The sequence below is a fragment of the Bos mutus genome, chromosome 11 (genome assembly GCF_027580195.1).
Source record: "Bos mutus isolate GX-2022 chromosome 11, NWIPB_WYAK_1.1, whole genome shotgun sequence".
Lineage (NCBI taxonomy): Eukaryota > Metazoa > Chordata > Mammalia > Artiodactyla > Bovidae > Bos > Bos mutus.
Window position 1 is genome coordinate 8,808,284 of NC_091627.1, and position 17,358 is coordinate 8,825,641.

Consider the following 17,358-nt stretch of genomic DNA (forward strand, 5'->3'; position numbering starts at 1 on the left):
GTCACCCACTGCAGTAATGACAGCAAAGACCACCACTTGCACCCACTGCACAACAGGGAGCATACTTGGTATTTTAAGACATAGTATCCGCTGATTCTCAGCAGCCTGCCAAAGTAGAGCCATTACCTTCCTTCCACAGACAAGCCTGAGGCTCCAAGAAGATAAACACTTTTCCCCTAAAGCTTCAAAGTTAGTAAGCGACAGAGCTGGGATTCCAACCCAGGTCTATTTGCCTCACAGTTTATCCTCTTTTCACAATATCATGATAGCTTTTAACAGATTAATTTTTGAGAACAAAAGCATAAACAGGCAAGGATGTAGCCTAGGAAGGAGGGTGCTCTGGGCAAGATCAAACATATCGCATTTGTGCCCTCTGTGGAGCACAACCACATTCCAAGCTAGCCCTGACCCTCGGGTCTACTGCACAGAGCAACACTATACGAAACAGGGGACTTCCCTGGTGATCCAGAGGCTAAGACTCCACGCTCCCAGTGCAGGGGCCCAGGTTTGATCCCTGGTCAGGGCACTAGATCCCACATGCTGCAACTAAAGATCCTGAGTGCTGCAACTAAGACCCAGCGCAGCCAAATAAAAAAACCCAAATCAAAACAAAACACTATATGAGACAAGCTTTTCCTGAAGACACAGTCTTTCAAGTCAATCAAAAAACAGGTAATAAATCAAGAGTCTCATAAAATGAATGCCAAATTAACACGTAAACATGAGGATTAGAACAAGCCATCAAGATAAAGTTGTTACCAACCTGTAATTGTCCTTTTGCTGATCATACCTCACTAAGGCAAAAATATCTGTGGTGATGGTTAAGGAAATCAATTAAGGACCCGATGGGCACAGTCAAAAGCTTGTGTTTGGTAAACCCCGGGTACAGGATCATCTTGGACCTGCTCTCCTGGGGTCAGGGCACCTGTCACCCTTAGGTTGAGATGGAACCTTGTCTTCTATAAAAGAGACAGCCGGGGGAGACAGGTTTGACCTCTGCGTGCTCGTCCTTTTGGGAAAGGGCTTCACCTCCAAATCTGTCAGAAAAGCAATGTAAATAATGCTATGAAACCACTACAACAAAGCAAAACCAGAGCAAAAAGATCAGTTCCCTTGCCTGGAAATATATACAAGATCCCCAATGAAATTAACCAGATATGTCGTCTCAAACATTTTGAAAGGAAAAGCAGTTTAAATGTATCCACTGTATACTTTCCCTCTCTCTCCTTCTGGCTTTTAGTAGACAAAACAAACCCAAACAAACCAGTGTAGCTGGCGGCAGTCTCTAGGCAGAATCTACTTTGCTCGTGTTGGGCATGTTGAGTCTAAAATAGTACCACCTCCACCAGCATTTTTTTTCTTCTCCCATTCCTCCTTTTCCCCCAGCATCTCCCAGCCCTAGCTTCTCTTAGCTAGGGTTGAAATACCACCCTCCTCAATCCCTCAGAGTGCTCCCACTCTTAGATTTGTCCCTTTGGAGAAACAAACAAGCCCAGTCCCAAATCTAAAACTCATAATGAAAGGAAATTCTAAAAATAATGATGATCTCTCTGTTACTCTGAGTCACCTCCCTCTCCCTCTTGGAATTTTCTTTCTGTTCTGTAAGAAGAACTGCTGCACAAAAGGGGAAATATTAGTCCTCCATGCCAGTGACCAGAATAAGATATCACTTATTATTAATGTGTATGTGCATACCTGTTTTATTCCCTGTCCTCATGGCAATTTTCAGCTTTTAAAACTTACATACTGGGACTTCCCTGGTGGTCCGGTGGCTAAGACTCTGCTTGCAATGCAAGCGGTCTGGGTTCAATCCTTGGTCAGGGAACTAGGTCCTGCATGCCACAACAAGGATCAAAGATCTCGAGTTCCACAACTAAGACCCAGTGCAGCCAAATAAATAAATGTGCTCAGTTGCTTCTGTCATGCGATCTCATGGACTGTAGCCCGCCAGGCACCTCTATCCATGGGATTATCTTGGCAAGAATACTGGAGTGGGTTGCCAGTTCCTCCTCCAAGGGATCTTCCTGACCCAGGGATCAAACCCGTGTCTCCTGCAGCTCCTGTATTGGCAGGTAGATTCTTTATCACTGAGCTACCTGGGAAGCCCCCAGATAAATAATTTAAAGAAAAACTTACATTCTATAATGTTAGGACATAAGCGAACAAGCTAGAGGATGCAGAGCAATCTACTTGTAGATGTCATGAGTCACAGTGGTCCTAGCTCCCAGCATCTTTACTGGGGTCTCCAGGGAATATGAATAACTAGACCAGAATTTATTCTGAAAAACACCTGTAGGTACTACTACTTGCCTTTACTTATTATGGCCAGCATGACAGCTGGGTCTCACTGTCATGGCCAGTGGCCCAGGACAATGGGGCCATGGTTGGGGATGTGTCGGGCTGGCCATGCTCATGCCCCAGGCCTGTCTGAGTGCACTGAGCTTGGGCATTACTGAGAACTTCAGGTCTTTGGTGGCAAAGTGAGCTAAAGATGCACGAGAGGAAGTGGAGGGAAAGCAAATAAAAATAGGATTAATTCTATCACTTCTCAAATGTTAAGAGATGGTAATACAGCAGCCATTCCCAGGACTTAGAATCAACAAAGGCACATTATTTTGGCTTTTTATCTCAGCTTGCAAGTTTTTTATACCTAAAGCAAATTTCTCAGAGGATTCACTACCTATAATTCTTCTAATTCCCTTATTATCAGTGGAAGGTAGGAAGTTCCCTTCATTTCATAGATACTTGAGGAAAGGAAAAACAGTTGTGAAGTGAAGAATTCTCTGAGAATAAATAAGTCCATTCATCGCTGCAGTGGACAGAGAGAGTGGCTCTTAGGGTCTAGCAACCAAAACAATCAGCACGTGCCAGTCCACCATGACATCAGGCTTGAGGGTCATTTAAGGTCCAGCGAGGCTAACTTGGGAGGGTTCACTCAGGCCCAGGATACGTGTGAAGTGGGAGCGGATCATGGAAGGCTTGAAGGCAGGAGAAGGTTCCTCTCCTTCCTGGAACACTATGGTGACGATGTCGTTTCCAATGTGGCGCTTCCTTTCCACCTGGATGTAAATGAACAGCATCACTGAGAAGGCCGCTCACACACGGCACGTTCCCAGAGTTAATGCACTAACGCAGCAAAACAAACTCCAATGCTCACAGAGCCCTGAGCTTCATTATCTTTGTCTCCTTGCCTCCCAAACTTCTCCAGCCCATCTCCTGGCTCATCTGGCAGTCTCCTCCACTCCTCTTCCAACTCAGTCCTGCATTTAATCTTCACTACCCTCCCCCAGGAGCCTCCAAACAGTCTCCTTGCCTCTATTCTTTCACACTTTACTGCTCTGATCAGGTTCACCTTCACTCCTGCTTCATCTCCTTATCCTGGAGTTCAAGGCCCCTAGACCAGAGGCATTGCCTCAGAATTCCCTGGGGACGGGCTCAAATATGCATATTTAAAAATATAAATGAATGCCTTCACTCGTTCTGAAGCATATACTTGATGAGAATAGTGCCCCTATCTAATCTGACCCCAGCTGACCTTTCCAAAATGATCTGCTAGACCTAGGGCCAATACATCTTTTTTTAAAAAATTATTTTTTAATTGAAGGATAATTGCTTTATAGAATTTTGCTGTTTTCTGTCAAACCTCAACATGAAGCAGCCATAGGTATACATATATCCCCTCCCTTTTGAACCTCTTTCTCATCTCCCTCCCCAACCCACCCCTCTAGGTTGATACAGAGCCCCTGTTTGACTTTCCTGATATATACAGCAAATTCCCATGGCTATCTATTTTACATATGGTAATGTAAGTTTCCATGTTACTCTTTCCATACATCTCACCCTCTCCTCCCCTCTCCCATGTCCATAAGTCTATTCTTTATGTCTGTTTCTCCATTGCTGCCCTGTAAATAAATTCTTCAGTACCATTTTTCTAGATTCTGTATACATGCGTTAGACTATGGTATTTATCTTTCTCTTTCTGGCTTATTTCACTCTGTATAATAGGTTCTATGTTCATCCACCTCATTAGAACTGTCTCAAATGCATTCCTTATTATGGCTGAGTAATATTCCATTGCGTATATGTCAGTAAATCTTTTCTGTGAAGGTCCAGATTCTTGGCAGTCCCTTGTACTTCAAGGAGATCAAACCAGTCAATCCTAAAGGAAATCAGTCCTGAATATTCATTGGAAGGACTGATGCTGAAGCTCCAATACTTTGGCCACCTGATGCGAAGAGCAGACTTGTTGGAAAAGACCCTGATGCTGGGAAAGACTGAGAACAGGAGGATAAGGGGGTGACAGAGGAAGACATGGTTGGATGGCATCACCGACTCAATGGACATGAGTCTGAGTAAACTCCAGGAGTTGGCGATGGACAGGGAAGCCTGGCATGCTGCAGTCCATGGGGTCGCGAAGAGTTGGAGACAACTGAGCGACCAAACTGAACTGAACTGAGCAACTGAATGACAACAATGAAGGTCCAGACAGTAAGTATTTTGGGGTTTGCAGATCATACTCTTTACAACCATGCAGCTTTGCTGTTGTGGCAAAAAGCAGCTGTAGACAATTCATAAATCAACGGGCAAGACTGTTTTCCAACAACACTTTATTTAACAAACCACGCAGTCTGCTGGATCTGGTCCATGGACCATAGTTTGCCAAGCCCTGTCCAAGAACTTTGCACAACTGGCCAAGGAGAATGATTCACTTTTCTCCGTGGGTCTCTCATGTGTCCCCTATTTTACATTGTAAGCTCCTGAGAACAGGATCTCTACCTGACCCGTATTAGATATTACTCTCATTTTGCAAGTAAAAAAAACTAAGGCTTAGAGATGCTCTGATAATTTCACTTCAATTCAATTCAACTCAAAAAGATTTTTGGCAATTACTTCTTAGATATGACACTAAAGGCATAGCCAATGAAAGAAAAAATACATAAATTTGACTACATTAAAATTTAAAACTTCTGTTTACATTAAAAGATACTATCAACAAAGTAAAAAGACAGCCCAAAGAATGGGAGAAATATTTACAAGTCATATATTCAATCATATATAAAGAACTCCTAAAACTCAACAACAAAAACCCCAAATAATGTGATTAAAATATAAGCACAGGACTTGAATACACAATGCTTTAAAGAAAATATACAGATGGATAATAAACACAAAAGATGTTCAATATCACTAATGGTTAGAGAAATGCAAATAAAAAGCACAATGAGATATCACCTCACACCCATCAGAATAGCTATTTTAAAACAACTCAAATAACAAACGTTGTTACAAATGTGGAGAAACTGGAACTCATGCATTGCTGGTGGGAATGTAAAACAGAGCCACTGCTGGGAAAAATATTTAAAATTAAACACAGAACTACCATATGATCCAGCAATTCCAGTTTTGGGTATATTCTCCCCAAATTGAAAGCAGAGACTCAAACAAATATCTGTACACCAATGCTCTTAGCAGCTGTATTGATAATAGCCGAAAGGTGGAAATGACTCAAGCATCTACCGATGGATGAATGGATAAAGAAAATGTGGTATAAAAATATGGAATACTACTCAGCTTTAAAAACGAAGGAAATTCTGACACATGGTACAATATGGACGACCCCTGAGGACACTGTGATAGTGAAATAAGCCAGACAAAAAGGAAAAATGTATGATTCCACTTACATGAGATTCCTAGAATAATCAAATTCATAAAGACAGAGAGGAGTGCGGTGGTTGCCAGGGGCTGGGGGAGGGAGGAATGTGGATTTACTGATTAATGGGTACGGGCTTTCGGTTTGAGAAGATGATAAAGTTCTGGAGATGGACCGTGGCGATGACTGCACAACAATGCACTTAATGGAATTAATGGCACTGAACTATAAATTCAGAAGTGGTTAAAACTGTAAATTTTATATTAAAATGAAAATAAGTAAGTGCTCATCCATCAGTTGATGACTGGATAAACAAAATGTGTCTATAAAATAGGAAATTATTCTGCAATAAAAAGGGATGAAATACAGATACAGGCTACAACATGGACAAACCTTGAAATGCCAAGTGCAAGAAGCTAGTTACAAAAGACCACACATGACGTGATTCCATTTGTACAAAGTGTCCCCAATAGGCAAATCGAAAGAGAAAGCAGGTTGCTAGTTACCAGAGGCTACGCAGCGGGGAGTGGGAAGTGACGGCAAAGCCGCAAGAGATTTCTCTTCGGGGTAATGAAATATTCTAAAATTGACTGTGATGATAGCTGAATAACCATGTGAACATACTTAAGTGGGTAAAGTGAATGGAATATGAAATATGTCTCAATAAAGCTTTTATATATATTTTGTAAAGTAATTATTTCGCTTCTGCTCTATATCAGGAACAAAACAGACAAAATTCCTGCCTTCATGGGGCACACACTCTAGCAGTAGGCACAGAAATTACACAGTAAACGTAAACAAGTGTTCTAAATAATATGTGTCATGTTAGGTGACAATATGTGCCATGGATGAACAGGAGCCGTGCAGGGGCCTGGGGGCGCTGGGGGCGCTGGGGTTGGGTGGGTTGTGGCTTTAATTCAGTCATGGGGTCATTTTAACAGCTGGCATTTGGGTAGATCTGAGGGTGGTGAGTGAGTCAGCCAGAAGATACCAGGTAGGAGAGAGTTCTAGGCAGAAGGAAGGGCAGCTTAAAGCCATGACGTGGAGCAGTATCTGGTGACTTGGGACAGGAAAGGAAGACGATATGACTGGAAGGGAGGAAACCAGGAGAGCAGTGGGTGGGGGGACCAGAGAGGTACGGAGGTCACTAGGGGCCTTCAGCCACTCTAAGGATCTGGCTTTGACTCTGAGTGAAGCGGAAGGCACTAGGGCTTTGGGAAGAGGCTGACGTGCATTTCTAAGGATCGCTCTGGCCAGTGGATTGAGAAACACTTTGTCAGGGCACCAGGGAGGCTGAGAGGAACTTATTCAGCATGGTAACTGAAGTGTGACAAAAGCTCAGGTGTCACCTGAAGGTCGAGCCCACAGGATTTCCTGACAAACTGAATATGGGATGAGAAGGAGAGACAGGAATCAAGAATGATTCTAAGGTCATTTTGCCCCACACACAGGAAGAGCAGAAGAGCCATCATCAGAGATAAGAAAGACTTTGGGAGGAAGAGGTCTGGAGGAGAGTAGGGAATTCAGCTTTGGACAGACTGGGTGTGAGACGCTGAGCCCAGGGGAGGCGTCAAGAAGCCTGCATATTTGGTCTGGAGTTCCCCCTAGGCTGGCTGGAGATGTAAGTTTGGGTGTCTGGGGCATGGGATGGGATATGAATGGGTGTGTGAGTATAGAAAGAGAAGAGAAAGGAGCTGGGAACTGAGCCCTGGGGCTGTCATCACACACAAAGAGTCCAGGATCCCAGAGCCACTTTGAGGCAGAGCTGGGGCTGGGCCCAGGGCTGACACAGAGCCTGTGCTTTTATCTGGTCCTGAAAGCTGTAGTCAGGTTCTGGAGCACTGGGAGACTGGGTGTTAGGGGCGAGGACATCACAGCTGTTAGGGAGAAGATAAGCCCCAGAAAGACAAATATCAATACCCTCTTCCTTGCCCCCACTGTGGTTTACTTCGGTGATAGAAGAAAGAGATGAAGGAGTTATTGTAAAACCAAAATCTACAAAATCTTTGTGAAAGTTTGTTTCTTTACATCAGATTTGGGATGTGGCTCAGACTGTCCCACTAGTGTTTTAGATGTTAGGAGATCAAAGAGCCACCAAGATCTTATGAGCCACCAAGATTTTCTGACCGTTACCTTAGGCCCCAAAGAGACCATGGCAGGTACAGAGAGAGGTTTGCGGTTATTGGTCCTTCTCTGCACCGAGAAGGTTCACTGTCATTCTGCACTTCTTTGGCTCTCTTCCCCACTGCTTTATGTTTCTGGTAACAGAGAGAAGGTTCATAGTTGTGATTTTCTTCACATCTACTGATGCTGGGCAAGTGGAAGGCCCAAGCATACCCACAGATCCAGCCAAGATGTTGAGAACACCAGAGTTTATCTGGGAACATTTCAGTGCTCCTGGTGAGCCTGTTTTCTCTTAATATGCTAACAGCCCCTTCAAAAAGATAAGGTTAAAGTCTGGAGCTGGGCAAAGGTTGAACTGTCAAATTCATTCCTCCTGTCTCCGGCTAATGCCGTCATTTGTCACAGGACACAGGCTATTTTAGTGAATGTACGGGGCTGAAAAGGTCAGGGTTGGGGGAGGAGGAGGGTTATGAAATATTTCAGTGGAATTTTTTCCCTAGCATTGTTGAGATGTAAGAGGTCAACATAATTCATGATGAGTTGGAGGGTCAGCTTGGTCTCTCTTCTCCATGTGAACCCAGGGTCCTAAGAGCTTCAGCTCCTAAGAGGTGGAGCCTGGTAGTGATAATATAGGTCACCTCAGCCACACAAGGGAAGAAGCTTGCAGAAAGGAACTCTTAGACACTTAAGCAAGCCTACTGGGCCGAGGCACTTCCTGCTTACGCCTGTCCCTTGCCAGTTAGCCTTCTAAAATCAGAGCAAGCTTAAATTCTCCAGAGGGTCTCCACTGCCTGTAAGACAATCCACCAGCTCCTTATTCCAGGCCCCAAACCATCAAACAGAACTAGCTCTTCCTGAGCCCACCACCTGCATGTCCCCAAAGCATCGCTACATCTCATGATCATAACATCACTTTTTAGCCCAACCATCTGCTTTGTGTCTTTCTCCTACTGGAATCTCATTGAAATAAGGATTATAAGTGTTTAGAAAAAATCCCTTTTAGCGCTCACGTACTGGCTCTAGGTTCACATTTCTTGCAAATCTTTGCTGAACAACTGTCGATTCATGTTTGTGATATTTACTTACACAGATGCCTTCAATGTGTAAAAAAAGGATAAGAATCTCATACAAAGGTAAATGGAACCCCCCAAATCCTTAAAAAACCAGCAGCATGTATTTTTGTTATATCTGGATTTCATCAAATGGGCAAGTTTTCTCTGGAAACGGCTAATCTCTGCAGTGGCAGAGTGTTCTTAGGTAGTTTTTTCCGCAACGGGGCACAGGCCACTGGGGAAATGGTCAGTGTTAACCTCCTGCATTAACCTGAAAAAATGCTTGCAACCATTCTGACAAGACACAGGCACGTGGAGAGAAGTCACAGGATGCGTATATGCAAAGCCGTCTGTCAGGGGTCTAGAAAACCACACTCACACACAGGCACACACACATGGTCACACAGACACACAGGTGCATGACTGTCTGAGCCTTTATCTCCTGAAGGGGCCAGCACCAGTAAGGGTAGTTCTTCCTAAGCCTTGGTGAAACTGCAAGCAAACAGACTGGAAACAACATCCCCAAACTGGTCCTGAAATTCAGCTCGTGTATGAACATCCACAGTCTCTGGTTCTATGAAGTTAGCAATGTGCTCTCCACACTGAGGTCACTGCTGAATGTTCTGCGTGTTCACACGTACCTGCTGTTTGTTTTCTTTGGAATACGGCAACATGGTAGAAACATGAAACATGATCTCATGCCCTTGGTAGATGGTATAAACAGAATGAATCCCTGTGGTATCATCTGTAAAAATACAATACGCATTTAGTGGGCACAGGGAGTTCTGAGGCCGTAAGGAAACAGTCTTTATTTGCAGGCTAGAGGAATACAGCACAGTTAGCACATTCCAAAGATCCTATGATCATCCACCTGAGTGGAGGCAACAGTACGGATCCCTCTCCAGCTGAGGCAAGGCTACTGCCCACGTGGGGGCCTCTTCATCCCCCTCTAAGCTCTCTTGCTGTCTCATTCATGCCTTGCTTAGAGCAGAGGAGATCATGAGAAGTCCGAGCCCCAAAGGACAGCATGTTACAACTCCTTGCCTTCTAGTTACTGCTGGTGTCCAGGCCAAAATGAACACAAGATGACATACAAGTAATTATCATGTCCATAAAACAAAAGGAGCTATATCCCTGGCAGCATTGTATACTGACTAATAGCATGGAGTTTGGAGTTGGGCAGACTCAGATTCGAGTTCTCATTAGCTATGTTCCTTCTGACACATTACCTCACCTTTCTCTGAGCCTCAGTTTCTTAAAATTTGCAAATAGAGATAAAAGTAGTGTCTAACTCCTAGGGGTGTCTATCAGATTATCCCAGGAAAGGGAAATGAGGCTGATGGACTCCAGGAGTGACCATGGGCACACAGAGCTTGTTGGGGGGTCATGGGAGTGGGAAGCTGGGCCTGACCACTGGGGCTGAATACTTTATCCCAGCATCCACCAGTTAAGGTGGATAAGGAGAGCTCAGGGCAGCTCTCACAAACCGCCTGACCTTCCTGTATTCAGAATTTGTGAATTGACTTCAGCATGGGCTGGTGGAGAGACGAGGCCCCCAGAGGCTCAGGATACCTGATTTGAAGTTTATCAAATTTAGGCCAGTGAGCCTCACATCACCTGTCTGGCTTACCTCCAGGACTGGCTGTGAAGAGCAGATAAAACGACAGAAGTGCAAGCACAAGAAAAAACCCATAAATGCTGTATAGTTATAAGACAGCACACTCCACCCTGGGTATACATTCAAATTCAGATAAGGCTGGCAAACAAAACTTCTACAAAACACAGCAGAATGGAGGAGGAGGCAAGCTTACTTTTGGTGTCCAGACCACCACGGTAGCCTGTCCAGCCCTTGAGAGTGATGGTGTCACCCAGCAGATTTAAAAATTTTTGAAAAGCGTCACTTCCGATTTCTGTAAGAAGAGGTCAAGTGTGAACAAAGTGCAGTGTCCACAAGGTCCTAGTTTCTAGCTATGTACTGAAATCCTTTGAAGATTAACTAGGCTCCACGGACATTCCCTCTTCTGGAGACTGTGCAGGAGGCCCACAGTTCCCAGAATCTGAGGAAAGGAAAAACTACAGACTCAGTCTAAGCAACCTGAGTGCTGCCAGGCTGGGGTCACAAGGATCTAGTAATGCAGAAGGAAAACATCATTACTACTCCTGTTAATAAGGAACAGGCCTCTAATATGAAAAGTGCTAAATAACAGGAAAAGAGGGCCATTTTCTAATTCTCTTAAGCATAAAAATCACAGAGAAAAATTTCCCCATTGCTTCTGAGATAACAAATCCCCATGTAATTTTCCAGTTACACTGAATCCCCCATGCCAGTGCTTGGCACAGATTCAGTGACCAATGAATATTTGTCAAATGAACGAAACTGGGAAAACATATGTCCTACCAAATTTACCCCGAAAATTTACCCTTCAGCTTCATAAAAACTACTGGCTGTTTCTTTGCATTAAAGACTGAGCGGGTAAGATGAGTTGCAATTGTCTAAATTGCAATGAGGTGGGGCAGGGTTTCTGTTAGAAAAAGGGGGAGACACTCACCGTTGCTGAACATGTCATCATCTGTGAGCTGGCCGTCTTTGGCAAAAAGAACCCCAAACTTGAAATTCACAGAGCCCTTACAATGAGACAACAAAAGGTGCTGGATTTAATTTTCTCACCAAAGCAGACACAGTTATGCGACGTGCTGGTATTTAGGGACCCTACAGGGACCTCAGTGGCGACTTGCTGGATTACCTCCTCCCCTCCATTGCAATTTTGACCCATATTAACAACAATTATTTGTTGATTTTTATAGATTTTTATAGCTTATGAGGAAACCCTGTGTTCTTCTGTGAGTTCACTGGAAATTTCATTACCAATGGAGCCTGCAGGATGCCAGGTCCATTCTGCAGCAAAACAGTGCTCAAAGTAAACAGACCCCAGGAGCTCACAGGACTGGCACCATGCTCCGATCAGCCCAGCAGTGGCAGTCTGGAACCCAGCTAGCAGAGAACTCAGGGTGATTCAAAATTTAACCCAACAATCTCAGGCTAAAAACTCGTGGACTCTTTTAGAAATAGAAATGGAAACTGAAGACAATGTGGTCTAAAAGCTCATTTGCCCCAACTCCTAAAGCTATTTAATCTCAAGAAGTCACAAAACAGATGTGGGGAGAAAAAGGCAATCAGGAAATAGCCAGTATAAATGTTCAGTCTACTATCCTCAACATTAAATGTAGGATTAAAATCAGATGCTGTGGGAGTGATAAATACCAAATGCAAGATGGCAGCTTCTACAGGGAAGAGAGAATAGGATCAGGGAGCTCAATTGTATTTATTTATTTTTTGGCTGTGCCACTTGCCTTGCAGAATTTTTCCTGACCCAGAACTGAACCCGGGTCACCACAGTGAAAGCCCAGAATCCTAACCACTAGGCCACCATGAAAGTACTGCAATTGTGTTTTTCATATAATTTTTTCTTAAACTGAGTAACAGGTTCATAGGTCTTCATTATATATAGTCTATGCTTTTTTTGTGTGCCTGAAACATTGCATAATTAAAACAAAAATCTGAGGTAGGAAAAGACCAACTTTTGCAAGGCTGTCTGATGAGGGGATTCTCAGTTGCCAGTTAAGGAGCCAACAAAGAACAAAGGTGAGTAGAATACTGCTGGCCGTACGGGAAAAAGGCATCCTTCGATGCCTCTGCCGTTTGACCTCACAGAGATCGTTTGTGAACTCAGAGGTCGCTTCTGGAAAATAGGCCCTAGAGAAAGAGCACAATTCTTAGGTGAAGGAGGGAAGGCTATTTGTGATTCCTCTTCTCCAACCTGTCACGGGCTTAGGCAAGGGCAGTATGAGTAGACTTGGCCTTGGGAATGTGGAAACTATTGAGATTGTAGAAAAACTAGCCTTGTAGATTGTTGCTGTTGGAAACAGCTAGGGAGTGGAATCCATTAAGATTAAAATGTTTAAAAATGACACAGTATTATAGTGATTTGGTATTAAAAGAAAATTAATATCAAAAAAATTAATAACACTATCCTCCAAAAAAGAAACTATACCCCACTTGGATTTTTAATGCAAGCCATTTCACTCCTGAGGCCTGGGAAGCAATCAGGGTAAGCCCAGCCTTTGGCAGAACCTAACCTACTTTTCTCCTTCCCAAGCCTTTGCAGGGGATCTCTCAAGTCATCTAGGGGAAGACCAAATTTAGAGAGGTTTAGCCCATTTCTCCATCAAGGTGTTCCCCTGGAGAAGGAAATAGCAACCCACTCCAGTATTCTTGCCTGGAAAATCTCATGGACAGAGGAGCCAGGTGGGCTGAAGTTCATGGGATTGCAAAGAGTCGACACCACTTAGTGACTAAACAACAACAAAGTATTGCCAATGGGTCAGAGGTGGGTGGGTCACGGCAGAGCACAGAATTCAGGATGGCTGGTCTGGGAGCATTCAAACTCTGAAAAGCCAAGGGGCTAAGGCTGTACTTCTAAACATTCTTCTGTCCCCAGTACATCTGAAGGACAGATACATACCCATCAGTAGTAATAATTTTCTATCTAGTGGTTTTCTCTGTAGAGTGAGGAAGAGGGAGGTAGCTTTCAGGATGGTGCCTCCACCCAGGGCTCTTGCCCACCATTCGGGTCTCAGCTCACTTGTCAATTCAGAGAGGACTTCCTGATCTCCTAACATGGTCACCCTCCCTGCACTGTTATTCTCCTTCATGGCCCTTTGTTTATCTTCTTAATAGGCCTATTCACACTCTGTAATTCTTTTTATTGAACTTGCATATTTGTCTGTTTCTACCACTAGAACTTGGGCTTCTCTGTAGGCTCAGTGGTAAAGAATCTGCCTGCAGTGTTAGAGACGAAGAAGACCTGGGTTCGATCCCTTGGTCAGGAAGATCCCTTGGAGTGGGGCGTGGCAACCCACTCCAGTATTCTTGCCTGGAGAATCCTATGGACAGAGAAGCCTGGCAGTCTAAGCCTGGCAGTTGCGAAGAGTCAGATGCGACTGAAGCGACTGAGCACGCACGCACCACTAGAACTTAAGTCCCATGAAGGAGGGATGGTACATATCTTGCTCTCTGTGGAATCTCCAGGGCCCACTACCATGCTGGGTATTTTGGAGAGGGTTAATAAATATTCATGGAACAACTCTGTGTGTAATAAATGAGGAAAGAAACACAAGTGGTCAGATACAACTTATTTTCCACAGTTCAGTTCAGTTCAGTTCAGTCGCTCAGTCGTGTCCGACTCTTTGCGACCCCATGAATCGCAGCACGCCAGGCCTCCCTGTCCATCACCAACTCCTGGAGTTCACCCAGACTCACGTCCATTGAGTCAGTGATGCCATCCAGCCATCTCATCCTCTGTCGTCCCCTTCTCCTCTTGCCCTCAATCCCTCCCAGCATCAGAGTCTTTTCCAATGAGTCAACTCTTCGCATGAGGTGGCCAAAGTACTGGAGTTTCAGCTTTAGCATCATTCCTTCCAAAGAAATCCCAGGGCTGATCTCCTTCAGAATGGACTGGTTGGATCTCCTTGCAGTCCAAGGGACTCTCAAGAGTCTTCTCCAACACCACAGTTCAAAAGCATCAATTCTTCGGCGCTCAGCCTTCTTCACAGTCCAACTCTCACTGGTCCAACTCTCAGTGGTCCATACGTGACCACTGGAAAAACCATAGCCTTGACTAGACGGACCTTTGTTGGCAAAGTAATGTCTCTGCTTTTGAATATGCTATCTAGGTTGGTCATAACTTTCCTTCCAAGGAGTAAGCGTCTTTTAATGTCATGGCTGCAGTCACCATCTGCAGTGATTTTGGAACCCAAAAAAATAAAGTCTGACACTGTTTCCACTGTTTCCCCATCTATTTCCCATGAAGTGATGGGACCGGATGCCATGATCTTCGTTTTCTGAATGTTGAGCTTTAAGCCAACTTTTTCACTCTCCACTTTCACTTTCATCAAGAGGCTTTTTAGTTCCTCTTCACTTTCTGCCATAAGGGTGGTGTCATCTGCATAGCTGAGGTTATTGAGATTTCTCCTGGCAATCTTGATTCCAGCTTGTGCTTCTTCCAGTCCAGCATTTCTCATGATGTACTCTGCCTATAAGTTAAATAAGCAGGGTGACAATATACAGCCTTGACATACTCCTTTTCCTATTTGGAACCAGTCTGTTGTTCCATGTCCAGTTCTAACTGTTGCTTCCTGACCTGCATACAGATTTCTCAAGAGGCAGATCAGGTGGTCTGGTATTCCCATCTCTTTCAGAATTTTCCACAGTTTATTGTGATCCACAGTCAAAGGCTTTGGCATAGTCAATAAAGCAGAAATAGATGTTTTTCTGGAACTCTCTTGCTTTTTCCATGATCCAGCAGATGTTGGCAATTTGATCTCTGGTTCCTCTGCCTTTTCTAAAACCAGCTTGAACATCTGGAAGTTCACGGTTCACGTATTGCTGAAGCCTGGCTTGGAGAATTTTGAGCATTACTTTACTAGCATGTGAGATGAGTGCAATTGTGCGGCAGTTTGAGCATTCTTTGGCATTGCCTTTCTTTGGGATTGGAATGAAAAATGACCTTTTCCAGTCCTGTGGCCACTGCTGAGTTTTCCAAATTTGCTGGCATATTGAGTGCAGCACTTTCACAGCATCATCTTTCAGGATTTGAAATAGCTCAACTGGAATGCCATCACCTCCACTAGCTTTGTTCATAGTGATGCTTTCTAAGGCCCACCTGACTTCACATTCCAGGATGTCTGGCTCTAGGTCAGTGATCACATCATCGTGATTATCTGGGTCATGAAGATCTTTTTTGTACAGTTCTGTGTATTCTTGCCACCTCTTCTTAATATCTTCTGCTTCTGTTAGGTCCATACCATTTCTGTCCTTTATTGAGCCCATCTTTGCATGAAATGTTCCCTTGGTATCTCTGATTTTCTTGAAGAGATCTCTAGTCTTTCCCATTCTGTTGTTTTCCTCTATTTCTTTGCATTGATCGCTGAGGAAGGCTTTCTTATCTCTCCTTGCTATTCTTTGGAACTCTGCATTCAGATGCTTATATTTTTCCTTTTGTCCTTTGCTTTTCACTTCTCTTCTTTTCACAGCTATTTGTAAGGCCTCCCCAGACAGCCATTTTGCTTTTTTGCATTTCTTTTCCATGGGGATGGTCTTGATCCCTGTCTCCTGTACAATGTCATGAACCTCATTCCATAGTTCATCAGGCACTCTATCTATCAGATCTAGGCCCTTAAATCTATTTCTCACTTCCACTGTATAATCATAAGGGATTTGATTTAGGTCATACCTGAATGGTCTAGTGGTTTTCCCTACTTTCTTTAATTTAAGTCTGAATTTGGTAATAAGGAGTTCATGATCTGAGCCACAGTCAGCTTCTGGTCTTATGTTTGCTGACTGTATAGAGCCTCTCCATCTTTGGCTGCAAAGAACATAATCAATCTGACTTCTGTGTTGACCATCTGGTGATGTCCAAATGGTCACCTCTTCCATATAAATGTATTTTTGGTAAATTTCTTGGGATTTTGACAAGGAACCCTGTCACTTTGGGGTTCTTTTTTTTTTTTTTTTGTAGCTCTTCTTTCTCTGTTTTTGGAAATGATGATAGCGATCATATGTCTCCATGACTCTGACACCTCTTCCACTCTCAGTGGTCCCTTAACAAGCACCTACAGTGGTTTGGGGTCTGACAGATAACCTTCTTAGAATAACAGCACAGGGATTAAAGCAGTGGTTCTCAAACTTGAACAGGCATCAGTATCAGCTGGGAGGCTTGTTAAAATAAAGATTGCTGGTCCCAATCCCAGGGCCTCCAATCCCACAGGTCTGGGGTAGGGCCCAAGAATCTGTATTTGCAACAAGCCCACAGGTGATGCGATGCTGCTGGCCCAGGGGCCCCTGTCTGAGAATCACTGGACTGGAGGACCCAAACAGCAGAAGCAACCAGCTCAGGGTCATGTCCAGCTGGGATGACAGCTAGCAAGCCAAGGGCAGAAGTACTGGGTCAATGACTGAAATGATGAGCCATGAACTAACCGCCCTATGCTCCACTGAATCCACGCTTTCACTTTACAGACAGGACAACTGAAGCCCAGGGAAGATGCAATGTGCCCAAGCCTGGGACTAAGTGGATGGCAGGACTGGAGCTGGAAGTCGGGGCTCCTGACTTGCGATGCAGTGCTCTTTTCAACACAGGGCCACAGTCTTCTCAGGATGGTTTTGAGTTGAGTGAAGCTGAGAGTTACAAGCAGAAATAGGGTCCATTGCTGCCTGATCACTGACTGAAGCTTTGGAAAGTTTTTCTGGGGCTTCTCTGTCATTGGCACCAGCATCCTTGCTGAGAGGACCCCGTCCACTTCAAGTTCAGTTTAGTTCAGTTCAGTTCAGTTCAGTCACTCAGTCGTGTCTGACTCTTTGCAACCCCATGGACTGCTGCACGCCAGGCCTCCCTGTTCATCACCAACTCCTGGAGTTTAAACTCATGTCCATTGAGTTGGTGATGCCATCCAACCATCTCATCCTCTGTCATC

General features: G+C 44.2%; 1 protein-coding gene across 3 annotated transcripts in view; it reads right to left on the reverse strand.

The window, feature by feature from the left end:
• The window catches only part of GARNL3 (GTPase activating Rap/RanGAP domain like 3), a 164,794-nt gene that overhangs the window by 40,156 nt on the left and 107,280 nt on the right, over nucleotides 1–17,358 (reverse strand). For all 3 annotated transcript variants that reach the window (XM_070378964.1, XM_070378965.1, XM_070378966.1), the window contains 5 exons: nucleotides 11,376–11,451; nucleotides 10,638–10,736; nucleotides 9,468–9,571; nucleotides 2,951–3,059; nucleotides 764–809 (listed from right to left, as the gene is read on the reverse strand). In XM_070378964.1, the coding sequence (XP_070235065.1) occupies nucleotides 764–809; nucleotides 2,951–3,059; nucleotides 9,468–9,571; nucleotides 10,638–10,736; nucleotides 11,376–11,451 (434 nt within the window). The remainder of the gene's footprint in view (nucleotides 1–763; nucleotides 810–2,950; nucleotides 3,060–9,467; nucleotides 9,572–10,637; nucleotides 10,737–11,375; nucleotides 11,452–17,358) is intronic.